Source organism: Adiantum capillus-veneris, chromosome 20, assembly GCF_014529385.1.
Source record: "Adiantum capillus-veneris isolate H3 chromosome 20, ASM1452938v2, whole genome shotgun sequence".
Lineage (NCBI taxonomy): Eukaryota > Viridiplantae > Streptophyta > Polypodiopsida > Polypodiales > Pteridaceae > Adiantum > Adiantum capillus-veneris.
This window is the reverse complement of record NC_140950.1, coordinates 2,993,277-3,021,024: the sequence shown is the minus strand read 5'-3', so window position 1 is coordinate 3,021,024 and position 27,748 is coordinate 2,993,277. Positions and strand designations below refer to the sequence as shown.

Here is a 27,748-nt window from a genome sequence, read left to right as displayed (position 1 = left end):
TCAACTTAAAACCAATGTCCAGGGTTTTTTTGGTTGTTCCAGATTAGTTTGTAAGAAAGTTTTTTTTGTAAGTTTGGTTCCTATTTATTTCATTGATCTATTAAACAAAATCTATAACCAGGCGGTTAGCAACTTTTTTTTATTCTAAGCAAACAAATTTTTCCACATTAGTCAAGCATTAACAAACTTTTTAAAGTAATAAAGATCTTTTACATGTCTCTTAACAACCCAAACATCTAGTCGGCAGAAAAGTTAGCCAACCCAGCCATGTTTATCTACCTCAAAAATATAAGTTCTCTTGAGCCAACTTGAATTATTTTTCTCATGTTTAATATGTCAAAAACTCATACCAATCCTTTCTTTAAGTGTATTGTAACAACTTCTTGATCGAGGTGTCAATCTCTTTAAAAGAAAAAAAACACCAGCTCATTATCATCTCTTTCAATGTTAGAAACGTGCAGGAGTTTTATATAAAAAACCAAAAAAACCACTTAATTAAAGCTTGTCCAAAAATTTAGCTCAATACTTTTTGCGTATCTTCCAGCAGTTTACGCTATATGAGATAGTAAGCAAGCTTTTCAATATATACATTATTGCCCAAGTTGTCACAAACCTTTATACCGCGCAGTAATTTCTTAGATATAGAGTTCGGATTTTAAACAGAAAAAACCATTAGTAGTGTAGGAGGTCTTATTAAATACTTGGTACCAAGGCAATGTACAAAACTGTCAAAGTTTAAACTATGTGAAGAGTACCTTACTCAAGTATAGGTAGATTATTTCAGTCGCAAGTAATGAACCCTACCAAATTGTCAGAACACCCTACCAAACTGCTCCATCATCTCAGTGCCTTTTACGACAAAAGATCAGCCAATACTTTTGTTAAATTAGGCATAATCAACCTTAAAAAGTGTTACTAGTCAACCTTTTAATGTCATTCACAATCAAAATTAGCCACCCACACAGTGGGCCTTACCAAGCCAAGACAAAATGTTACATAACTGTATACAAACAGAGGTGCTACTAACATCACCTTAGACCAACACTTTTAAAGGAGAGATAACCATATTACCAAGAGCAATAGTCAGTAACCGACCTATGTGGGCTGCATTGCAAGGTCCATAAGACCACAGTAGAGAGTGATACACACAGTCCTTTTAGTTTACACAAATTAAACATACACAAGGCTAAGTGAGAGGCGGAATGCACCCTCACCTCTTTAAATAGAAGAAGGTTGATCACGAGTAATCATGGCGTGTAGAGAGCAGTATACTCCATCATTCCAAGCTTTGAGTAGGAAAGGTGTCATTTTTACTAGGAAAACAAAAGCAGCCGCCTCTGATGAGGCTTCATCATGGAGAACAAAGTTACCTACGCACCATTAGCATGGGAGGGAAGAGAGAATGTGTGTGGCACAACTATAGAGTGTGAGGCTGGCCTCGTTAAACGCTACCAGATTTATTGCCCACGATTTTGATTTTAATATTATTCCTCCTTAGGGGTACCATCCCACGATGGATTTTGTTCAAGTGTAGCCCAAAAAATAGGCACTATTTTTATAATGATAGTTGTTCAGGTGTTATCTACCTTAGTTATAGCATAGGTGGAAGTCTATAGAAAAAATGAAAGCAGTACGGGGGTGTTTTTCTATATAAAGCAAGGTAATCTGTAAGTAAAACCTAGGGTGTGATTTAGAACATAGTTGTTAGGTAATATGTAAAGAAATAAGTACTTGTGTGTGTGTGTGTGTGTGTGTGTGTGTGTGTGTGTGTGTGTGTGTGTGTGTGTGTGTGTGTGTGTTGTGTGTGTGTGAAATTCAAGAGCCATTTGTGGTGTAATCCAAGAGCTTTCTATAGACAAACATTTACAAGGTATGTGTGAGATTTTTTGGAAAAAACATTTTTCCGCCAGTTTTGCTAAGTCCAGTAGGATTGTCTTCTCCAGTCAGAGAGTATCGACAAGGTCAAGTAAATAGCTAAGTAAAACTGATAAAGCGAGATATGGGCTTTTGGGGAAGTTAGGTATGTGATTAAGCCCTTTAGCCAGGACTTTCCAAACTGTGGTATTTTCAATAATACTAAGATCACAAGTACAGACATGCATGCCATACGTATCAAAATGTTTGCAATGTGATAAATTTGTTACAAGCACATTCAGGAATGGAGTTGTGTCAAAAAAATCATTACTATAGATCAAATTTTTATTAGGCTATTGATACTTCCAACCAATAAGTACATTACCAAGTAATTTGTGGTTTCTAAATAGCAAGTCAAAACACTCACAAAAAAGTGTCATAGGGTGTATCCAATCAAGAAGCTCATTTTGAAAAAGACAGTGTTCGTGAATATAACCTTTGCAAGAAGTTTTTTTGTTGAGATGCCTCCTTCCACATGGGATCAATTAATGATTATAAGTCAAGAAGGTGTCGGATAGGGGTGTTTCTGCCTCTTCCTCTAATGTAGCTACGAGATTTTCCTCGATTAAATTAGAGAAAGAGCTAGGTGTCAGTAATGAAGTAAATGAATTGGGGAATTAGGTCTTTTAGTGAGGGAGAGTCATCATCCTCAATACATGGCTTGAGTAAGCCAGTGATAATCTTCACTCCTTTGTAGTTAGCATAAGTGGTAAGATAAATCGCAGGTTCATTAGACTTCAGTTCCTTCAGGATATCCAGTATTAGCCCATGAAAGATGTTGAAAGCAATTTGAGCAATCACTATTTGTTTAGCTTGGCCACCTAACCAAGAACAAATAAGGGAAAGATGGAAGTCCATCAATTTTTCGGGGAAGAGTAGGTCTAGATGGTTGAGGATAAACCATATAGCATGATCAAACCACATGATGCTAGATTTGCAAGATGCTTTAGGGTCAAGAAATTTGCAAGCACATTTAACATATGGTCGAAAAACATTCCAAATGGATTCTGTGTAGAAATCTACATTACTTTTGGCAAACCCCATGTTCCCCTTTGTACAAATGTAGAGGCTTGTATTGGAAGAGCATTTGGAGTGGTTATAAGGTTGAGGTTGAAGGGGGCTTTGATGAGTTCCCCTTTGTCTAAGAACTATCCTCCTTTTAGAATTTTGAGTCTACAATCCTCAACTATAGAGAATGGAAGATTAGCCAAGTACACCCAGGTTTCACTAAGAATTGGTGCTAGAAAAGCTTTGTTAGGTAGGACCCAGAGCTGATGGTCCACCCCAAAAGATTCAATTTCAATTTTTCTAACAGGTAAGAAAGGAAAAACCTTGGATATTTTTGGTACCATTTTTAAAAGGTTAGAGTCACTAAGGGAGCAAAGATTACTTTGAAATTCCTTGATGGCTTCAAGAGCCGCACTATCTCTACAAAAGATACCACCGACGCTATATGAGCTAGTAAGCAAGATTTTTGATATATACATTATTGCCCAAGTGGTCACAAACCTTTATACCACGCGGTAATTTGTTAGATACAGAGTTTTTAAACAGAAAAAACCATTAGTAGTGTAGAAGGTCTTATTAAATACTTGGTACCAAGGCAATGTACAAAACTGTTAGAGTTTAAACTATGTGAACAATACCTTACTCAAGTATAGGTAGTTTATTTCAATCGTAAGTACCAAATTGTCAAAACATCCTACAAAATTACTCCATCATCTCAGTGCCTTTTACGGCAAGGAATCAGCCAATACTTTTGTTAAAATAGACATAATCAACCATACCAAGTGTTACCAGACAACCATTTAATGCCATTCACTATTGGTATTAGCTACCCACACAATGGGCATTACCAAGCCAAGCCAAAATGTCACATAATTGTATACGAGCAGAGGTGCTAACATCACCTTAGATCAACGCTTTCAAAGGAGAGATAACCATATTACCAAGAGCGATAGTCAGTAACCAACCTGTGTGGGCTACGTTGCAAGCTCCATAAGACCACATACACACATTCTCTTTCAGTTTACACAAATTAAACACACACAAGGCTAAGTGAGAGGCGGAATGTACCCTCACCTCTTTAAATAGAAGAAGGTTGATCACGAGTAATCATGGCATGTAGCAAGAAATATACTCCATCATTTCAAGCTTTGAGTAGGCAAGGTGCCATTTTTACTAGGGAAACAAAAGAATCCACCTCTTATGAGGCTCGATTATGGAGAATAGAGCTACCTACACACCATTAGCATGGCAAGGAAGAGAGAATGTGTGTGGCACAGCTGTAAAGTGTGAGGTTGGCCTCGTTAAATGCTGCCAAATTTATTGTCCACGATTTTGGTTTTAGTATTATTCCTTCTTAGGGGTACCATCCCACGGTGGATTTTATTCAAGTGTAGCCCAAGAAATAGGTACTATTTTTATAATCATAGTTGTTCAGGTGTTATCAACCTTAGTTATACCATAGGTGGAAGTCTATAGAAAAAATGAAAGAAGTACGGGGGTGTTCTTTTAATATAAAGCAAGATAATATGTGAGTAAAACCTAGGGTGTGATTTAGAACATAGTTGTTAGGTAATATATAGAGAAATAAGTACTTGTGTGTGTTTGTGTGTGGTGTGTGTGTGTGTGTGTGTGTGTGTGTGTGTGTGTGTGCACACGCATGAGAGAGAGAGAGAGAGATATAGGAGGTCCAAAAATCACCTGCAAGACAATGTAACCATCAACTCCAATAGGCATAGCATCGCACACACACACACACACACACACACACACACACACACAAAGAAGAAGAAAAAGTACACAAGAGGTCTTTGTGCAAGCCGCAATGAGGCTAAAATTGCTTTGTTGTGTAAAGAGCTGGAATTAAAGATTATGCATGAGGAAGATGAAATGAACACTTTCCTTGCTGGTGTCAAGGATTTTAATGAGCAACTAATTTATGTAGGAGAAGTCATTTCTGACAGTTCACTTCTGCAGACTGTTCTTGATGCTTTGCAGACTTACCAGACTTTTGCTAGTACTTGGAGACTTATGACCCAAGAAAGTCCTGAAGTTGTCAATTTTGATGCATTATGCACATTGTTGTTGCAAGCGTCACTTTCCAAAAAAAACAGGACTAGGCAGCATGCAGTTGAACAGGATTTTATTGCAGCTCAAAGAAAAGGTGGTAACAGCAATGTAACCACTTCTTATGGTTTTGCTGCGAGTGGCAAAACTTATGTTCCTAATGCTTCTGTTGGCAGCACTTCGTTTGGAAATTCTGGTGATAACGGCCAAAAAAATATTCGTTGCCATTATTGTAAATCTAATGATCACTTGATCAAGCAGTGTCTGAAATTGAAGGCAAAAGAGGCTAAGAAGAAAGAGGCCGGATCCACTACAGGGTCCAATACAAGTGCATCGATTGTAGAGTCTTCTATCAAAGGAGATTGTGATGTTGATGTTGATGCAAACTGGGCATTTATTGTAGAGTGCACTTATGGTCCTATAGTCCATGATGCATGTATGTCAATTGCTACAGATTCCCATGTGTGGTATTTTCACAGTGGTGCTACAAAGCACATTACCTCACATCATGATTTGTTTACCTCTATTGAGTCTATCCCTCATGGGAATACGGTGACTTGTGCCAACAATGCCTCTTATCATGTTCAAGGAGTTGGAAAGATTGTGCTTACTGCTCAAATGGCAGTTCTTTCACACTTGCTGATGCATTTTATGTACCTGGGATAAAAAAGGACCTTTTGTTTGTATCTGCACTTGCTAGACTTGGTCTCGTCGTCAAATTTGTGGATGACAAATATGGACAAAATTTTGCAAATGCAATTGTAGATTCATGGGCTGTTTCAGATGCAAAACTGTGGTATGCATGTTTTGGGAATCTAAATTTTACCAGTTTGTTGCATTTACAAAAAATTGATATGGTTGCTTCTTTGCCGCATCTTGAAGCACCTGCCAAACATGTTTGTGAAGGTTGTATTTTGGATAAAATGCAGGGTGCTAAGTTTCCAAAGGATGGGTTAGTTCGTGCTACATGCAGATTGCAACTTGTGCATAGTGATGTTTTGTGGGCCTATGCAAACTCCATCCTTGGGAAATTACTTGTACTTTGTGACTTTCATTGATGACTACTCCATGCATGCATGGGTATATCCATTGAAAGCTAAGTCCGAAGTGTTAATGTGCTTCAAGCAATTCCTTGCTATGGCTGAAAATGTCTCGAAATGTACTATGGGCACCCTCCATTCCGATCAAGGGGGGGAGTATATGTCTCATGAATTTAATGCATTTTTGGCTAGTTGTGGGATAAAACACTAATGTACAGTGCCGTATACACCTCAGCCAAATGGTGTAGCTAAGAGGAAAAATAGGTCTATTACGAAAATGGCACGATGTATGGTCAAGAGTCAAGCTTTACCACATTCGTTTTGGCTTGAGGTTGTCATGTGTGCCACTTTTGTACTCAACAGGTTTCCTACAAAAGCGTTGCAATCTATGACTCCATATGAAGCATGGCATGATAGAAAGCCATCTATTGAGCACATGCATGTTTTTGGCTGTTTGGTTTATGGCTTAGTGCCACAAGCGCAGCACAAAAAATTGGATGATAAGGCTGTCAAATGTATTTGTGTTGGTTATATTGCTGAAAGCAAAGGTTACAGGTTGTACCATCCGCAAACAAAGCGTATTTTGGTCTCATGTGATGTTGTGTTTGTGGAAGATTCTGTTCAGCCTTTGCTCTCATGTGCTAGAGATAATAATGTAAGCTCACAGGACATTTATGACAGTTTATTGCCTCTTTTCAGTGGTGGAAATTCAAATGTATATTTGCATGAGGCAAATGTACAGCCAATGGGGGTTTCTGAAAATGTTATTGATCAGCCTATTACTAATGTAGATGTACATGATGTACTTGATGAGGAAAGGGCTGAAAATGAGCAGGCTAGAGGTATGCCAAAATGGCTGGTGCACACTTTTTGTGACAGTAAATTGGATGCACCTTTGTCTAGTTGTACTCATTCAGGTTCTTGCCATGCCTCTTATGCATCAGATTGTTATGATTTGGTTGTGTCTAGCTTATGTGATATAGAGGAACCTCTATCTTTTGATGAAGCACAGAATTCAAAAAATTGAATGGCTGCCATGCAATCAGAATATGATGCACTTATAGAAAATCACACATGGACTTTCTGTGATTTGCGACCTGGCAAAAATGCCATTGGTACAAAGTGGGTTTACAAGTTGAAACGCAAGCCGGATGGTGAGGTTGATCGCCATAAGCCTCGACTTGTTGCAAAAGGCTATGCGTAGCAGAAAGGCATGGATTATGAAGAAACTTTTGCTCCCAGTTTTTGTATGACTAATGTTTGTTTTCTATGTGCATTGGCAGCTCATTTTGGTTGGGATGTACATCAATCCGATATTGTTACTGCTTTCTTGAATGGTGACATTTTTTAGGAAGTCTATGTAACGCAGCCTCGCGACTTGTCAAGAAAAGACAAGAGGAGGACAGAGTGTGTCTACATAATGTTGGTGATCTTGTTGATGTCACTCTTTATCAAACTAATGTTGGCTGCCTCATTTATGTATGCAACACAAGGCCAGATATTCAGTTTATAGTCTCACAGGTCAGCAGATTTACGCATAGCCCAGGGTCTAAGCATTGACAGGGAGTCAAGAGGTTTTTTTGCTACTTGAGTGGCACTTTGTATCTTGGCTTGTTTTATTCCAAGGGGGGATCATTGCCACTAGATTTACATGCTTTTTCAGACTCAAATTGGGCTGGTTGTTATGACACGCGAGTGTCCACAAGTGGTTTTTGTTTCATGCTTCATCATGGTTGAGCAGGAACCTCTATCTTTTGAGAAACCTCTATCTTTTGATGTATTTCATGGTTGAGCAAGAAGCAACCTACTATGGCCACTTCCAATTGTGAGGCTTAGTACAGGGCAGTCTTCAGTGTGTATGGCTCACAGGCCTTATGGCTGATTTGGGTGTTGGACAAGACATTGCCCACATCATCTACACTGACAGTAAGAGCGCATTGACAGTTGCAAGGAACCCAGTTTTTCATGCTCGCATAAAGCACATTGAGGTGCATTACCACTATGTCAAAGAGAGGCTCTCAGCAGGAGAGATCGGCTTGGCTTATGTGCCAACATAGGACAACCTTGCAGATCTTTTTACAAAGGCACTCTCATGAGAAGTTGGCTGCCTCATTTATGTATGCAACACGAGGCTGCATATTCAGTTTACAATCTCACAGGTCAGCAAATTTATGCATATTCCAGGGTCTAAGCATTGACAGGGAGTCAAGAGGATTTTTCGCTACTTGAGTGGCACTTTGCATCTTGGCTTGTTTTATTCCAGGGGGGATCATTGCCGCCAGACTTACATGCTTTTTCGGACTCAGATTGGGCTGGTTGTTTTGACATGTGAGTGTCCACAAGTGGTTTTTGTTTCATGCTTGGCACTTCATGTATATCATGGTTGAGCAAGAAGCAACCTACTGTGGTCACTTCTAGTTGTGAGGCTAAGTACAGGGCATTCTTCGCAGCTACGATTGAGTGTGTATGGCTCAAACACCATATGGCTGATTTGGGTGTTGGACAAGACACTACCAACACTATCTACACTAACAGTCAGAGTGCATTGGCAATTGCAAGGAGCCCAATTTTTCATGCTCGCACAAAGCACATTGAGGTGCATTACCACTATGTCAGGGAGAGACTCTCAGCAGGAGAGGTCAACTTGGCTTATGTGCCAACACACGACAACCTTGCAGATATTTTCACAAAGGCATTGTCTCGTGAGAAGTTTGAAGCTTTTTGCAAAGCTTTGGGCTTACTCCCCTTTGTGGACTGATCATGTCCTCAGGGCATGGCACTTCCTTTGCTCTATGTGCTAGCTCTCGTTCACCGCATCACTCCATGGGGGGATTTGTTACCATATACATGTGGCTGGCAGTGATGTGTGTGAACACACTTAGGACCGCTGGGGCATTTTTTCCCTCAATAGGAGGTTTTTCCCCCTGTGCATTGTATATACGTCCATTACTCTAGGGATATCTATCTTTCCATTGCACACTGAGTAATACACTCTCTGTTGTCTGCCTTGAGCTTCCTTCATCTTCTCCAAGCTGTGTACGTTTCCCTGCAACCCTAATTCCAACAGTAATTTTGTTCTTTTTAATCACAAGAAGGATGGTACTCTACGTTTTTGTATCGATTATCATGGATTAAATCAGGTAACAGTCAAGAATAAGTATGCAATACCCAGGATTAATGAGTAAATTGATCGATTATATGGAGCTTCTATTTTCACAAAAATTGAACTTAAGTCTAGGTATTATCAAAATTAAATCAAGAAGGAAGATAGAATAAAAGACAGGCTTCAACACTCGATTTGGACACTATGAGTTTATTGTCATGCCTTTTGAACTCACAAATGCTCTAGCAACTTTCAATCGCCTTATGATCGACGTGTTTAGAGAAAGAACACCTTGATGATTTTGTTTTTTTCTTTTTTGATGATATTTTGGTTTACTCAAAGAATAAGGAAGAACATGAACAACATGTGCGGCGAGTAGAGGGCGAGGACTTGAACTTCTATGTCAGAATCAACTTTATGCTAAGCGTAGCAAATGCACCTTCTTCTCTGACAAAGTGAAACACTTGGGATTTATTGTATCCAAGGATGCCGTCTCTACTGACTCAAATAAGATTGAAGCTATTGTAGCTTGGCCTATGCCTAAATCTGTCAAAGAAGTACATAGATTTCTTGGATTAACGGGATGGTATCGTACTTATTGAAGGCTATACTAAGATAGTTTCTCCATTGACTAATATCCTTAAAAGACTAAAGTGTTTGCTTGGAATGATTGGGCTCAAGCTAGCTTTGAAAAACTCAAGGAAGCTTTGGTGAATGCTCCAATTTTATGGATTTTAGACTTCACAAAGACGTTCATTATCCTCAATGATGCAAGCGGACAAGCAACAACTGATGGTGTTCTATCTTAAGAAGTGTGCGCATCTATTGCACCTGTCAAAGCAAGGGAGTTGTCGTACACTGTGCGCGAGCCACAAATGGCTGCAAGCACACAACCAGATTAATCTAGCAAGCTCAACAGAGCAAGGGTGTGTCACTCACTGCCCTACGCTCACCTTCATGGAGGATTCCTCACCACAAAGAAGAGGGAGCTAGCATCGTGCCGTGCTCAACCGCCGTGCCGTCTCTCTCTCTCTCTCTCTCTCTCTGTCTCTGTCTCTCTCTCTCTCTCTCTCTCTCTCTCTCTCTCTCTCTCTCTCTCTCTCTCTCTCTCGCACACACACACACACACACAAGGAGATGAAGAAGAAGATGGAGATGGAGCAAGAGCACTCTTCAATTGCACAAATGAGAGAATGAGTGATTTTTAGGTTTAGGTGACTTTTATATGAGCTTGCCCATTCACAGTTGGGCACCCATGCTTAGCCAACTAACCCTTGAATGTCCCATCAGCAATCACTCTTACTCTTTTTCTATTGGATCGACAAGCCCGGCCCATGACTACTAGAAGTGGACGCCGGTGGTTAACATGCCCCCCTTCCTGATGTAGATTTTTTCCTCGGAATATAACAGTGCAGCATCGGGATCCACGATAGGAGTACATGTAGCAGAAGAAAAACAACATTGTGAAAGCTCAAAGGCAGCATGTGTAGGCGTGCAATAAGTGAGATGCATACATGATAATCAGGAAATGCAAAAAAAATCATGAATTGTAACATTTTCAACTAGAACAAGTGTAGTACCTGAATAAAATGCAATTGAGTTAAGGTCTATTAGGTTGACTCTAAGAGAAGTACATAAGTGCTAGGGCGAAAGTAAGTACTAGATTGACCAACGTTAATTAAAAAATGTCGACTAAAGAGTAGTTAACCCTAGGAATGTTCGTCGGGGTCTAAAGACTAGTGATCTTGACACTTATACCACTTAAGTGTGATCAACATAAAATAGAAGGAAGTTTGTGTTATTTGCTTTCTCTTTTCTCTCTTTTTTTTTTTGTCATAGTTGCTACAAGTAGCTGGGGGACTCCAGGTCTCAAATACCAGCTTGAGCATAAACTAGCCGAGAGACTCCAGGTCTCAAATACCAGCTTAACACATGGACTTCCACAACACAAGTCACACTTAGGTGGAATAAGCTAGAGAGAACTATATCCTCATAACCTAAAACATTACTAAAGTTACTACAATTAATAGACTATTTAGGAATTAAAGTCAGCAATTAAGTGGGCTAGTTTAGCCTAAGGTCTTGATACCTACTTAAAGCCAACTAATAGACCAAACTCAAAGAGAAGAACAAAGTACTAGAAGTTTGAAAAAATTATAGCATCTAAATTGGCAATGTTACAACTTCATAAATTTTATGCATTGTTAGAAACTCAAATGACAAGATGCAAACATGTAATTGTGGAAAGTATAGATAAAAGGAAGTAGTACATCTAATATAATGGAGAACATCCGTTGTAACATGTAAACATCCATTATCGTTGTCCTTCAAAGGCATCCTTATGTAGTCACAAACTACACAATAGTCACCACCAAACATTCACCTTCTAGAGACACATCAGTGGGAAAAAAGAACTTTGCTAACACTCCTATCGTACTAATCCTACCTACCCTCCATCACTCAAGTGATGAGGATCAAAGTAAGTGGAGGTTAAAGAGCTCGGTTGGTAGCTCCAAGGCTAAACCACATTTCTCATCATCAAGGTAAGTGTAATCCTCTTTGGTAAGGCCGTGTGTCTCGTTTGTCCAATCACCATTATCGTCCTCGTCCTCTTTCATGCAGAATAGTATTAGGAATATCACGGGGCGTGCATACTCAGCCTGGGCAAAAGGGTAAACTTGGACAATTGGGCAAACTTCCTCGATAGAATAGGGATCCGTCGTAGTCAAGAGGCAGACAAGCCACTCTAACTCCTCAACATTTCTCTCACAAGCGAGTGTTTCAACCGAATCTCATTCAGAGGAAATATGAGAATAACATAATGCATTACCTGGGACATGTAAAAAGAATATTTGTAAGAATCAGCCATATCTATGAACACAAATTGCTCTTTACTTTTTCTTTTTTTTTATATAACTAGGGTGGTTAGTTACTATATATCTATATATATACAATCCCTAAAATCGGAAAGCTCAAGGGTCAAGGAAACAAGGGTAAGAGGGAAATAGTTCAATAGGCTCACGTGAATGAAGACTCCCCCCTTCCTTGGGTAGATCATACTTTAAAAGGATGTCATCACCTTTTGGAACCAGTTGTTCCAATTGGTAATAGGTGAGGCTTTTAGCCAATATTTCTCTATTACCTTGGGTGCCTCATCGAGTTGCAAGGGTGGTAAGGTACTCTCCCATGAACGAACTTGAAGTAGTGCATCAGGTAATGATTGAACAATGGGAGGTGTCGAATCTTTTGTAGCTTTATGGAGGATGCCTATGGTAGGTGGAGGTTGTGTAGAAGCTTTTACCTCTATGGATGCATTACATGAGGAGCTAGAAGCTTCATGGAACTCCCCCTTTCCTGAGCTAAGCCGAATAGATTGGTTTTGCTTTGAAACCCAAACTAGCTCTAGAATAGGTGTGTAGCATTTTGTGGTCTTTCCCTTCCCACGGTCTTCCATTGGCTTTGGAATCACAAGGTTTGACTCGCATGGTTTTGTAGTTGATAGGGAAGGACACAATTTACGTTTAGGTACCCAAATTCGATCATTTCCATCATAGTAGCCTTGGGCTTCTAATAGTTGTTTGGGAATCCAACATGATTTGGTTTTCACCTTTTTAACTTGAGTGGACACCTTCCTTCGAGGTTTCCTTTGTGAATTAACTAGAACCATAGGGGGGTCCGATAACGATACCTTGGGGACCCATTGATATGTACCCTTAGTCAGATCACGTGGAGCATTTGATGTAGCACTGTTTGTTGTAGCCATGGAAGTTGAAGCTTTAGAGGGTTGTGCGACTGGCAAGGATGTTGTGACTTTTTGGATTGGTAATATTTTGTTCTTTTTTGTGTTATGAAGATGTGAGATTTCAGGTGTTAGTTTAGAAGTTTAAGAGGAAGAGAGATGAAATAGAATAAAGAAGACTTTGACGATCATGGTGTAGAGAATCATCTCCTTCTTTCTTTTGTTTAAGTGAAGGATTTGTGTGTGTGTGTGTGTGTGTGTGTGTGTGTGTGTGTGTGTGTGTGTGAGAGAGAGAGAGAGAGAGAGAGAGAGAGGAAAGAAAGAAATTCAAAAGACTTTGAAATTTCACACTTCACAAAGATTATTTGAATATTTTGAATGTAGCAGAGACAATACAAAACAGTTATTCAAAGTGTAGCCTTCGAGAGACCACATTAGGGATTTCATAAGTCCAAGGACTTATGTTGTATACATTTTGCAATATACAGGGTGACGTTTCAACTTGAGTAAATATCCTCAATCGATATGGTGTAGTGCGATCTCTAGCAACCCCCACCTGTTGTGCATTGACTGGCCTCTCGTCACTCACAAACCAAATATTAACTTGAATTTGGTGATTCTCATGGTCCGAAGAAAAGGCCGAAGAAAAGGCAACATGGTAGTATCCAAGAACTTCCATAGACATATCTCTACCTAAGTATAGCATTTCATAAACACCTACGATGATAAATCCTTGTTGGGAGTGATCTCTGCAAAGGCAGCTGCATTCCTTAGAAGTTCTGCAAGTTGATTATTTACCTTTATATTGCAAGTTGCTTCAGAGTGAAGCTCCAAAGGTATCTTAAACTTAGAATGAGCAGTTCTTTCATTACTCAAAAGCAAAGCTGCAATACCCGAGGATGCACATGTAAGAGCAACTCTACAACTTCCTCGCACTCGTGAAAGAAGTGCATTATATAAGTAAGGTTTTCGTGAGCCACTAGGACCATCTAGGAAAGATACCTTCCCTGAATGTGTGTCAACAGCTTGTAGCACTTGGTGATAAGCATCTTGTTGATCCTCATTTAAGGAAGTTTCCATACAATCTGCTATACTACACTGTTTATCAACATTGAACATTGTTTCTTCAGCCATAGCACCATTTTCACTTAAGGATACCAATGTTAAGTCTATTGCAGGCAACATATAATCGCAAAGCCTCTTGCCATGTTGTTGCAAAAAACATTCTATATGAAGCAAAGCTTGATTTTTTGCCACATCAAATCACACACTTGTATCTGAAATACGTATCCTTAGGGCATAAACATAGTCCTCACAAAATTCAGTACAAAACCTGTCCCAAAGAGCAAACGGATGAAGTGGCTCACAAAAGACTAATATGATTGCAAACAGTTGTCTCACCTGCATTCCATTTTGAAAAAAAGATGCCTCTTGGAGGCAAATTGACCATTCTTCATCATCTTGCAATAATCCTCTAGCTATATATGCCTTCTTGTATGTATCATAAATGTGACCATCATACATACACAAGTCTTCAAAAGACTTACATCCCTTGCAAATATTGAGAAGCATTTGTAGGTAATAAACCTCACTAGCAGTAGGGACAATATTATACATTCTTCCAATAGAAACACCCTGTTGTCGTGGAGACCATGCCTTTTGACTTTTATTCCATACCCAACCATTTGGAAAGTCAGTATATGTGAAGATATTTGCTTCAGGATAGTTTTGATTTGCAAAAAACCATTCTGTCAAGGTAGTTTTTCTATTTTGCTCATTATCTAGCAGATGTGATACATCATCACCATCTTGAAATGTAATCATATTCTGCAATGGAAGGTGTACTTGCAATTGTTGAATAGCTGGCCTTTCACTATGCATGTCAAAGCCAAATATTCTCCACATAGCCTCAAATGCAGAAACATAATGTGCATCGAGATAACTCTTGATCTCATCAGTAGCTCCTTCACCATCTTGAAGGACAACGGTGGCTCAATCATGTCCCTTGTAGACATACTTATAAAGATATTTCACGAAAGTGATGACAGTTGAGCAGATCTCCACATTAATATGGGCTTGGTATCTTAGTGATAAGAGAGGGCTGTAAGGAACAACCCAACGATTATCTAAATTGTAATTATTAGACGGAACAAACCTTCCATCATCTCGTCTCATATACAGAGGATATCCACTTTCGTTTACATTTGTAGACGTAGAAAATGTTCGTGGAAACTTGAATCTACACTTACCATCAACCATACATGGAGAACTTGGGTTCAAAGGACCACATGGCCCATGAACATTACAACGATTCACTACATCAAATAATTCTGGAAACACATTCTTGTAAGGGAGCTCTGCACAAACCAACTTATCATAGTGTAATGTATCTATGGGTTTATATTCGGATGCAAGTATCAACAATATATGAGCATGAGGAAGACCTCTCTTCTGAAACTCAATCACTGAAACATGTCCAATCACCTCCCCAAATAAGGCTTGCTTGATAAGTAAATGCATCATATCTTAAAACTTCTGATAAAACACTCGTATAGTCACATCAGGACGATCAACAACACTTTGTCCAGGTAGTAATGCATCATCTATTTCCTTCCATCATGGATTACATGTGAATGTGATGAAGAGATCCGGTTTACCCCTACTACGAACAATTGCCATTGCATCTTGAAATAGTTGGCACATGTATCTTGGACCTCCAACAAAAGACGAAGGCAAAACAATTCTACGGCCAACATTTTGACCTTCAACCCTCTCTAAGCCATCTCTAGCCTCAACCATGTCAACCAATCTTTGGTACACTTTACCACGAAAGCCGTGACTCCTCTAGAGTACTATAAGCATCCACGACATATTGTTGTAATAGCCTACCTCTTCGAAGAAGACACTCCATTGTATCATCTCTTATTTGTAAGCGAAAGACATAATATTTCTTTTGACTCAATTTTTTTCCATCGGTAGTATGCCACCCATCCTCTCCACTTGGAAATAATAAAACATACATTAAGGACATGTAAGCTCGATGCATGCTGGAGATTCTTTTCAAACCCCCATGTCGAAAATTCAGTATAATGTCGTGATAACCAATATTTCTATCATCCCCTTGTCCTGGCATAATTGCAGCAACTTCAGAACCCCTTGGAGCAAGATATTGCCAACCATCACAACGATGCTCCACAATAACCATCCTCATATTGGGTACAATAGCATCTCCAGACAAAGAAGCAACAGATCGTAGAGCATTTGCATAGGGATTTACTCTATGCATCGTCACTTGTAAACACTCTAGAATACTACGATCTAAATTTGAAACATGATGCAATCTGTTGCTCAACTCATGTTCGGTATCAAAAAAATATAATTGTGCAAAGCGTGGAACTTCATTTTGTCCTTCGGCTAGCGCTAAAGAACCAATGCTATGATAAACAGAGACATGAGTGTATCACCTCTCCCACCATAATTAATAGTCTCATCGATATGAGCACCAAGAGACACATAGCATTACACATTAGGTCGTTGAGAAACTTGACGCTGCTTTGATTGAACTAATCTAGCCAAAGCGCTTAATTTATTTGAGGTAGCTCGGATATCTAAAAGTCTTGAACCTTGAACCTTTGTTAAAGCACCCAGCTTGTTGACGATACTTCTCAATCCTGGCACGATTTATCGTAGAGTATTGTCTTGAATTCGTCCTTTTGATTCGCGTTGACTCGGTGAAGCCTCTTTTAAAAGATTCTCAATAGATGCCAATATCATCTTTTGAGAATCCTCAACTTTGGAAAGTTTCTCTCTCATGTATGCATCACTCTCTACTCTCTGCAAGTTTGATGCCTGGTATGTGCTTGCTATTTTAGAATCCCACCTACTCTTTTTTTTTTTGTGAAGGTGATAAAACACACGGCCTGCACGTTACTTTGAATTAAACGCTTCTAAAGGGAAACTTCCTCAATAATCATGGGTCCATAATCCATTGCATTCCATTTTGCTTAACTGCTTTAGAATGCCAACACGGGTCTACACCTTGTTTAAAAATGCCAACATCACTCTTAGCCTTGTGTCTCTTGAGCTTTGCAATGAGTATAAATACTTTTGATCGTCTTCCAAAATTAAAGTTTTAAACGTCCGTTACAAAATTCATTATGTTGGCCAACATGCAAGTGGCCAAACTAAACGGATATGGTGACAATTTCGACTTTTTACACACCATCACAATCACCCCCAATCACAAGAATACACTCTAGTTGACTTTCAAAATTGTGACCCATAAAAGCTACAAATGTATTAGCCTAAGAGTACTTTTAGCTCCTAAAACAAGCCTTAGTGATTCGTGAAGAAACAGTGAGGCATGCATTTGATGATGAGAAGTATTGACTATTTGAAGTTTTCATTTCACACCCTCATAGGGGTTTCCAAATACATTTTGTCCTAGATTAAAAACATCCAATTTTCGGGGTTTCCAAATACATTTTGTCCTAGATTAAAAACATCCAATTTTCAGGTCAAAATTTGAAACAGTTGTTGATTCTACACTAAGCGTTGTCGCATTTCTTCAAGCCAAGCTCAAAATCTAAACTAAATTTAGTGCCATCCCTACCCTTCGGCAGTTTCGAACTAAGTTCTCTCTCTCTCTCTCTCTCTCTCTCTCTCTCTCTCTCTCTCTCTAGACTAGGGCTACAGAAATACATTTTTCCTAACGGAAGAAAACAAGGGCAAACTTGAAATATAGATCCGGCCTCCCTCTCTCTCTCTCGTTGTTGCCTGAAGGAACGTGTAACGCTGCTCTTGATATAATTCAGTCAGTCGATACCTCCGAGCTTCAACCACCCCTCCGAGATTCCCTGAGCTCACCAAAATCTTCGTGGAGTAGAGCTCGCAATTTCTGGAGGCAAAGACGGAGGGAGAGGACGTGAGTAGGGAGGGATGGAGGAGAGCCTTAAAGAAGTATATAGAGAAGATTCCCCCCCACCCCCCCTCTCTCTCTCTCTCTCTCGTCCCCCCAATCTGTCCTACGTACAAGTCACACACTCGTGTAAGTAGAACTCCTACTGAAAATTGTTGCCTTCTTGTATTCTCTGCCAAACATGTGGCTAAGTCGGGAAAAATTAAGTGTGAATTTGTGACGGGAGAGGGAGACTAAGGGTGCCCTTCAGATCCGGCTTCCAAGCTCCTGTCCTGTGATGTTGTGATTCGTTATACCTTTTGAAAGCTTGGACTTTCAGCCATTCAAAATCATGAAATGGAAATCAACGAAATGCAGCGAAAAGCACTTGCCTGGAATGTATGTTGGAACTTGGGTGTGGCCCTTGGAGCTCCGGAAGGGCCGCTCCCCGCGGTCGATTTAGCCATCGTCGCGATGTCTCCTTCTGCTGCTCATCTCCCCTCTCCACCCTCACCGTGCCGCAGCAGCGATGGCCTCCCGCGTGCTTCCCCTCTCCTCTTCCTGCGTGAACTCTTCCATTGCCCTCGGAAGCAAGGTTTCCCCACTCGCAGATGCTGTAAAGAATCCCTCGTTCTTCCCGGAGATAGTGAAAGTGCGCGCATCTATCACTTCCTCTTCTTCTTCTTCTTCAGGAAATGCTTCGTCAAGCAATCTTTCTCGTGGCCCCTCACCATTCCACGCGCTTGCCGATGCAGTTACCTCCTCTGCACCAGTCAGCAGTGAACGGCTCACACCCCGTGTGGAGGAGAAAGATGGCTACTGGGTTCTCAAACCTGATGCCCGGGGGGGCATCAATCCTGCAGAGAAGGTAAAAGTGCAGCTTTGCATTGGGATTGTGCTTGGTCTGCTTCGAATTTGAGCTTTGAAATGGACACCTCCAGTTAATACTTGAAATTTTAGCTTGTTAATAGACTTGCACGATATTCTTTCCATCCTTAGGAAGCCAGCAGCAGCTTCAAACTTGCATATTTTATGAGCATTCATGATAGGTAGGGGTCACAGGGTTTTTCTGGGGTTACAAGTGGTGCACTAACGCAGTTATCTTGGTGTCTGACAAGGATATTCTGACAGCATTTATTACTGTTGATCTGAATTTGTGGACAGATTAAGTTGGAGAAAGATCCCATGAAGCTGTACATTGAAGGAGAGATCAAAGAACTCGCCAAGAAATCAATGGAAGAGATCGATGCATCGAAAGAATCCAAGGAAGATATTGATGCTCGACTCAAGTGGCTGGGGTTGTTTCACAGGAGGAAGCACCAATGTGAGTATACAAGTTATGATGCTTTCTGCTGGGTGGAAGACCTTGCTTAAGCTTGCTAGCTTCTCTTGTCCATTCTATTGCCAGCATGAGAGGGTTTCTTGTTTTACAAGGTAAGTTGTTTGTGATTTTTGAATTGTGAGTTTGTGCAATTTGATCTAGATGGAACTTTCATGATGCGTCTGAAGCTGCCTAATGGTGTGACTACAAGTGAACATACACGATACCTTGCAAGTGTGATTGAGCGCTACGGTGATGCTGGCTGTGCTGATGTCACTACCCGGCAGAATTGGCAAATTAGGGGGGTAGTAATTGCAGATGTGCCAGATATTCTCGAGGGACTCAAGGGTGTTGGTCTTTACAGCCTTCAAAGTGGGATGGACAATGTCCGCAATCCTGTGGGTAATCCATTGGCAGGTATCGATCCCCATGAGATTGTTGACACGCGCCCTTACAACCAAGCCCTTTCTGATTATATCATCAGCAGTGGAAAGGGCAATACATCGATTACTAATCTGTAAGTTTTTAATTCTTTGAATTGAATGAGTAGAGCATCATGTTCCTTCCAACACTCTTGCTAGATGCTTGCAAGTAATGTAATGAGGTCCTTGGAGAGTTTTTTGAGTGTTCATTCCAATAGTCTTGGCTTGATAGCTGTTTTGATTCATGAGTGAAATGTTTGTGAAGTATGCTGGTGAATGTAGGCTTTACGAAGGTGTGCAGTTCTTGCACAAGTGTTTAGCTTCACATTTTAAAGAATAAGTTGTGCTTTGTAGGCCTCGCAAGTGGAATGTGTGCGTGGTGGGCACTCATGACCTTTTTGAGCACCCTATGTAGGCTTTACAAAGGTGTGCAGTTCTTGCACAAGTGTTTAGCTTCACATTTTAAAGAATAAGTTGTGCTTTGTAGGCCTCGCAAGTGGAATGTGTGCGTGGTGGGCACTCATGACCTTTTTGAGCACCCTCATATCAATGATCTGGCATATATACCTGCAACCAAGGACGGAACATTTGGCTTCAACCTACTAGTGGGTGGCTTCTTCAGTGCCAAAAGGTGTGCAGAAGCAATTCCTTTGGATGCTTGGGTTTCTGCGGAAGATGTGGTACCAGCATGCAAAGCTATTCTAGAGACCTACAGGGACTTGGGGTACCGAGGAAACAGACAGAAGACACGTATGATGTGGCTCATAGATGAACTTGTGAGTGAAATTTGTAGATTAGTGTCCTCTTGTCTTTAGCTGAAGTTGAGACAACGATTCATCCGCTCGGTTGTGATGTCTTTGCAGGGTATGGAGGAGTTCCGTGTGCAAGTTTCCAAGCGTATGCCAGATGGTCTTCTTGAGAGGGCAGCCCCTAAGGACATGATTGATGTTAACTGGGTGCGAAGAGAATATTTTGGTGTCAATCCTCAGAAGCAAGAGGGGCTCAACTTCATAGGACTACATATACCTGTAGGCCGATTGCATGCTCCTGACATGTATGAGCTGGCACGGCTAGCTGATGAGTACAGTGTGAGTAAAGAACTGCGCCTTACGGTAGAGCAAAATATCATCTTGCCGGATGTCCCCACTGATAAAGTATCAGCCCTGCTGAAAGAGCCATTACTGCAGAAGTTTTCACCTTTTCCATCTCCAATGATGAGCACGCTAGTGGCATGCACAGGCAGTCAATTCTGTGGGCAGGCCATTATTGAGACAAAAGCTCGTGCCCGTGAGGTAACTGAGGAGCTGGAGAGGACCATGGAAGTACCAAGGCCTGTAAGGATGCATTGGACAGGTTGCCCCAACACATGTGGGCAGGTGCAAGTGGCTGATATTGGCTTTATGGGGTGCATGACAAGAGATGAGAACAAGAAGATGGTAGAAGGTGTGGACATTTTCCTGGGAGGTCGCATTGGTGCAGATTCTCACTTGGGTGATGTCATCAGAACAGGTGTGCCTTGCAAGGATGTGGTCCCTGTGGTGCAAGAAATATTGATTGAGCATTTTGGTGCTAAGCGGAGAGCCCAAACAGCGCAGTAGACGGTTAGAGAATGTTTTTTTCTCACCTCTACTTCCAATTTTGCTCATTTCTCTTGACAGATACTTGTAAGTCCATTTTTCTCACCTCTACTTCCAATTTTGCTCATTTCTCTTGACAGATACTTGTAAGTCCATAATAAGACAGGCCATGTATAAATATTGAAGCTCAGAATTCAGTTGGAGAAAATAAACTGCCCTTACAAGCTGCATGTAAAATGAGCATTGTGGGCGTTGTGAAATTTGATTTCAAAGAATACTATGTGAAAGTTTTGGTAGATTTCTACGCCACAAGATGCTCGTCTTTTGTTAGAGTCTTCTATAGCGTCTGGCAGGAATTGTGGTTATCTACTATATGCTGCTGGTGTACCAGTAATACATTTGAGGAATACCCACAGATTGAAGGTTTGTGTGCAGAGTGTGTTTGTACATTCAGCGCCTTGCCATTGAGAGTTTTCTACTTTAGCCTCTTGTAGCAAGGAGTCGCTTGGTGGGCTTTGCTTTGCAACTCGTACTTCTCTCTCTCTCTCTCTCTCTCTCTCTCTCACAGGTCTCTTGGGATTGTTCCTACAGTGGTAAAGAACGAGTGCATCGCATGTGATGTGCCAAGCTAGGATTGCTCTCTTCTTACATGGACTCAAGTGGGAGCTCGGAGGTGAGGATAGTCAAGGGGCACCATTGTGGGCTACATGGGTGCCAAGCATTGGCTTCAAGTCAGGTCCATGGATGCAAGGACGTAGAGAAGCAATTTGGTGCTTTGCTAGAGAGTTTTCCTAAGGTGGAAAGAGTAGTGGTGGGAGGGATGGCTGTGACATGCGGAATTGATTTGAATCATTGATGGCATTGCTCATGTTGGGGGGGGGGGGGCTCAAAGAAGTTGAATTACACAACAATTTTACACTACTGTATTTTTTGTAATAATATTTATTTGACATATCAATTGTTGAAGCTTAATTTAATATTTTAAGCATAACATTGTTTTTAATACTCGTCATATTTACATTTTCGGCCCCTCACACTCTATAAACGTACTTCTAAGTAATTTGAAAGGCGGGTCATATTTATTAACTTGTTACACTAGGAACCTCTCTCTCTCTCTACTCCTCGTCAGCTAGATCTTTAAGGTCTCTTGGGATAGTTTCCGACGACGTTAAAACTCTCTTCTTCTCTCTCTCTCTCTCTCTCTCTCTCTCTCTCTCACACACACACACACACACACACACATGCGCGCTTGCACGCATGAATAGTTTAGGAATTGACCTAACATATGAAACAAATCAATCAATCACAAATCCATCACATATAGATAGAAGTTTCTATCCTACTGGACCCATGTGATGAAAAAACTCGTTCACAAATCAAAATATAAGAAAAAATTTCAGCCAGTCAATATTTTACATCTAATGGATGCTTAACTCCCTTCTTCATTAGGAATCTTGAAAGACAACCCATGGTGCTTCTTCTCCAAGAGATAAGAGAACACTTGAAATTAATGTTTATGTTCTCAACTCACATCAATAATTCATCATCATTTAGGGTTTAGGTAAAAAATCATTCCCTCCCTGCCTCCCAAAACAAAGGTCCCCATCAACAATGCTTAAAAGAAATCCCATGATGCTTCTTTTGAGGAGAACTAGATAGAACATTAAAGTCTCATGGCTTTAATAATTAATTCTCGGTTCACATCCAAAACTCATCATCATTTTGGACTTAGCTACAAAAATTTACCCCCTCCACATTATCCTTCCTTTTATAGGCCAAAAATAGTAAGTTAAATACTCACCCGCATAAAATTATATGAGCTCAAATTTATTTGGCATATTCTCTCCCTTTGTGCTGAAAGGCCACTAGTGACAATAAATGAGCAAATTTTGACCCATACACTAAAGACAATAAATTCTTGGAGATGACTACTATTATTTTTGGGGCAACCTCCAGTGGGCCAAAAATTGAGCTCTGTTGGAGGGCCTTGTAAAAAATGTCCTTTCAACCCTCAAGAGACATCTAACATAATGAATGTCTTTCTTTGAAGGCTAGCAAATTGGGATTAGTGCATTGGTAGTAAGAAGAAGAAGAACCTCTTTGACATCGTAGGACACTATCCCAAGAGACCTTTAGAGATATATTCAATGAATCTTGAACTCAAGACTTGTTATTCAAGAGAGAGGTGGGTAATATGAAGGTTATTCCAGTTTATTCTTCTTATTTCCTCTCTCTCTCTCTCTCTCTCTCTCTCTCTCTCTCTCTCTCTCTCACACACACACACACACACACACACACACACACACACAAGAAGAAGAACTTTAAACATTCCTAAGAGACATTCAAGAGTCTTCAACCCAAGACCTATTATTCAAGACCTAGTATAACCAATCTAGCGCACTCAAGTGATAGAAATGTTACACCAGTTTCTTTGTCTTATTCACATACACCCAAGATGAAGAAGAAGTTTAACATTGTAGGAAACAATCGCGAGAGACCTTCAAGATCTATCCGACGTTCTGTGAGATCAAGACCTCTTATTCATGAGGAAACTTGGATAACCAATCTACCATACTTGTATGATAGAAAGGCTATTTGTACTATCTACATGCACACACACGTGCACACACACACACAATGCGCGGGAGAAGAAGAAGAATCTTAACGTTCTAGGAATAAATTGCAAGAGGTCCTCAAGTTCTATCTAGTGGATCTTGAACCCAAGACTTGTTACTCAAGAGGGAACTAGCATAACCAATCTACCACTTTTCGGTGATACAGAGGTAGTTATCCATTCATAGGTAGTAAACGATAATTTGTGAAAGGCCTTGTTAAGCCGAATCCTTTTCCTATTGTATCTTTTGTCTTTAGGTGTGTCACCGCATGGTTATTCTTAAGGTTTTTGGACATTCCAAATGTATTGGTAGTGTTTTCACCAAATGATGTCGATTCTAAGTGACTATAGGCTACTCGGGGAATTCCTATCTTCGAGAAAACCCATTATCGAGCAAGACCACCATAGCTATCGTGGCTTTGATCTTGCATAGCAAAGCATATAAACTACTCTTAAACCCAATTTCCTACCAAAAAAGCCTCAAGGTTGCAAGAAAAAGTGTCACTAGACCAATAATTCAAAAGATTTAACTACTCATAAAAAAGACCAATAATACAAAACAACAATCTGAGCAAACTAGCACCCCCTGGTTTAATAGAACACAAAAGAGCATCCCACCACCCTAAAACAACAAGATTGTGAGAAATGTGTCACCAGAACAAGAATCGTAATAAACAACATTATATTTGTAAGACAGATAACATATGACATCCTTAAATCATAAGCATCCAACTTTCCTTACAAACATTGGTTGCATTTTCAAAAGGGGCATGCAGCCACTTACGACACAAAATCTTGTGATCCTCTTTAAAAGAAAGCCTAATACATTTCACGGTTTGTCTAGCCACATGAATTGTATGCCTCTCCAAAATGCACCACTCGCACTGCAATCCAATTGGCAGTTGTTGCCTTATCTTCCATGATTCCGTAATCTCTAGTTTTTCAAATCCTTGATCTACAATCACTTCATTTGAAATATTCCAAATTCAATTTGCGCTTGTCTATCTTCAATTGTGAACTCACATGTTGCCAACTACAAAAGATCATGCACATGGGCAGACATTGTTCAACTTGATGCACGCGGTCAAACTTAACCCACATGTTTTGCAGGTTCCCACCGGGTCACATCCAATTAACCAAGTCCAAACCACTATATGTGCCTTTAATGAACCTCTTGAAGACATGTGAATCTTTGACAATTTTTCAATTGTCATGGAAGCAAAAATTGCAAAGAAATGGTTATCAACATTTCCTCTTGAGATCAAGAATAGCGTCAAGCCACATTGATGTAATATTCCCTTAGCTTAAGGAGGAGTAATATTATCAAGAAAATTAGCAATTTCATCATTAGCAGTGAAGTCATTGTCAGAGTCCAAATCTGTGAGCTTCACCATGATGATGTCTTCTGTTGGTGTGCACTTCAATTACTTCGTAGTGGTGAACAAGGCTCAAGTAGTCCACTCTATTAGTGCACCACCAATAGCGTGCTTGATGGTGAAATGTATGGTCATCTTGTGTAAAATAAACATTAATTTCTAGATTTGCAAGGAGGAGCAGGTTTGACTCTTTTGCTAATGAAAGGTTCTCATCATAGGAACCAATTCCAAATCCAACAAAAGATCATACAATATTTAGTTGTGTACCTCAATCCGCTCTCATCTTAAAGTGCAAAACCATTGGCAATATTGAGATTTGTAATCACAATGAATACAATATATGTACCCATATCAAGCAATGAATCGCGATGGATAATAGAGCTACTACATCATTTCAATGATAAAAAGGACGGATTTTAATTGAGGGCGGTCAAAAAATGAAGCAAAGTGAAATTAGTTGGACAAATGGATAGTCTAAAAATGGTTAGAGAAGCTGCAAGCTCTATTTTTATATGGTTGTGACAACATTGTTTAGGTCAACCTTGGCAAGTCTTACCAAGCCTTCATTGCCCAAACAATTAAATGTCTCACAATTGTTGTTTATTTGAAGTGGCCTTCATGATCTAATGTTTCTAGTATATTTGTGTGTGCATGTAGGGTGTCCAAATTTGCATGTGAGCTTGGCCTAGTTCAATTCTCAAGGGCCTCACTAGCTTGCGCTATATTTGGAAAGTGCAAGCGCTAGATCAAACAAATATGAGGAGCTTTATGATGATCTCAAAGGGTCATGACATGATAATTGCTCTTGCACCTTCTACTATCAACCCCAAAAAATCCAAGATCTTGTCTAGTTGTGTGGAAGTCATAGGAATGTGTGTGACGCTAGAGAAAACCTAGAGAGTTTAGTAAAGTCCGGGCAAAAGGCATAGCACCTTCACCCCAACAAGTTGGAGATGCAACATCACATTTTCATTAAGCACCATCATTTGTACAATTACATTGAGAGCTATGAAGAGTGAGTTAACGTACATCTACTCATAGGCGCATATATTAGTGTAGCATTAAGTTTAATTTTCTGTGGTACCCTTAGTCATTTGTGCATCATGCGGTTATGTTGACAAGTGTTGTTTCTTGTTTTGTTGAAGTATATTGTCAGTGTACAGTGAGTTGGCAATGTGTAGACAATGAAGAACAATTTTTTTTGCTAGTAAAGGCTCTTCCGGATGCAAACTTTGGGCAAATTGTGATAGTGCTCAAAGAGAAAGACCCCGTGCCCAAAAATTGAAGATGTCATAAAGTCACTTCAAGAGCACACGAGAAAGCTTACAAGCAACACCAAAGTCACTAGAGGAGCTCTAGTGGTCAATACCGCTCTAATAGAAGCACCAAAAGAAATTTAACATGTACACACTGTGAAAGAAAAATTCCCCTTTTAGAGGATTGTGATGAAATGAACCTTTGTCGCATTTGTGGTTTGAACAATTGTACTACAAAGTATTGTAGACTTAGAGACAAAAAGTTGCAACAAGTTGATCCCAAGGAACATCTCAAAGATAAATGAAAAAAAATCAACCTTACTAATGACAACTTTGAAGATGAAGACAACCATGTGGACTTAGTCTATCACAATGATGATATATTGTAAAAATCAAAGCACTTTGTGTACCAACTCTCTTATGTGCAGGGGAGAATTGTGAGTCCCTCCACCTACTTGTATATGTTTAAAGAGAGGCTTGTGTCTTGTGTACTTGACCCTTTGTGAGTTTTGAGGGGAGGAAATTTATGCGGTGCTTGCAAAAAAACCCACATAGGGGAGGAATTATGTTGGCAAGTTCTATTACATCTAGAGTGGATGTCCTCTCCACTTCATGTGTCCATTAGTCAAGCCCACTGGACAATAGTCACGTGATCTATCGTATGTGGAAGGTGAGCTAGAAACCCTAGTCAACCATGATGTCTACTTACATGTAACAACTCAACTACCCTTTGTGGCTCTACAAAAGAGCTTGTGGTATACAACTTTTATGTATATTAGTCAAGCTTATTTTGCAACCATATTCACTTGGTGCATTGATCATCAATTAAGTCTTAGTCTTGGTTTGATCTAATTATTATGAAACTATGAATGGATCATTGGCCTATCCATCATAAGCTATGTTAGGGGAGCAAAGTGCATCATATGTCTAGCCTAATGAACCTAGGTGTAAAACCTATGAGCACGGCAGTCCCTTCCAATAACAACATCGTATGTCACAACCTTCAACAACACCACATGGGCACATGCTCAACCCAGGATGTCATAGCTCAAAGAGCTCCAAGCTCCCCAAGAAAGTTTCTGTCTCTTTTTTGTGATGCCTATAAGGAGCCTCTATTTTGTATATAAACCATATATATAGTCTTCACTCCATCCATTTGGGACAAGTGTTGCCACATTGTAGGAAGCCAATATCTCCGCTCCTCATAAAACACAACACAATGTGATTCAAAAGCCTCAATGTTTGGCAAATCTGACTTCCATGATGCATGCCATAACACGCACTACTAGGCGTTCATATCAATCAAAACTTTGCCAAGATGAAATGAAGCTCCAGGTAACTCACTCGGACGTGTAGCCAACATGAAATGACAACAATGCATGCCATTTTCATGGTGTTACTTGGTCTTTTCTTCCAT

The 27,748-nt window shown here is 40.1% G+C and overlaps 3 protein-coding genes across 4 annotated transcripts; 1 reads left to right on the top strand and 2 right to left on the bottom strand.

Annotated features, from left to right (window-relative positions):
- Positions 1-13,585: 13,585 nt before the first annotated feature.
- On the bottom strand, positions 13,586-15,391 carry LOC147432010 (uncharacterized). Its single transcript, XM_086491524.1, has 4 exons — positions 15,118-15,391; positions 14,316-14,841; positions 14,140-14,201; positions 13,586-14,037 (listed from the first exon to the last, which is right to left on the bottom strand). Exons 1-4 carry the CDS (start codon positions 15,389-15,391, stop codon positions 13,586-13,588), a joined length of 1,314 nt encoding a protein of 437 aa, XP_086347650.1.
- Positions 15,392-15,689: 298 nt separating this feature from the next.
- Positions 15,690-16,154, bottom strand: LOC147432009 (uncharacterized). The gene has a single exon (XM_086491523.1). It carries the CDS (start codon positions 16,152-16,154, stop codon positions 15,690-15,692), a length of 465 nt encoding a protein of 154 aa, XP_086347649.1.
- A 1,953-nt stretch (positions 16,155-18,107) lies between these two features.
- Positions 18,108-21,381, top strand: NIR1 (nitrite reductase 1). Of its 2 annotated transcripts, XM_086491825.1 has the most exons (6): positions 18,108-18,417; positions 18,521-18,633; positions 18,930-19,089; positions 19,249-19,603; positions 19,996-20,284; positions 20,372-21,381. In XM_086491825.1, the coding sequence occupies exons 1-6, from the start codon at positions 18,123-18,125 to the stop codon at positions 21,104-21,106; spliced, it is 1,947 nt and encodes a 648-aa protein (XP_086347951.1). In that variant the 5' UTR covers positions 18,108-18,122; the 3' UTR covers positions 21,107-21,381. The 2 variants fall into 2 exon arrangements, with proteins under 2 accessions (XP_086347951.1, XP_086347950.1); XM_086491824.1 differs by having other exon boundaries at positions 18,170-18,633.
- Positions 21,382-27,748: the final 6,367 nt, after the last annotated feature.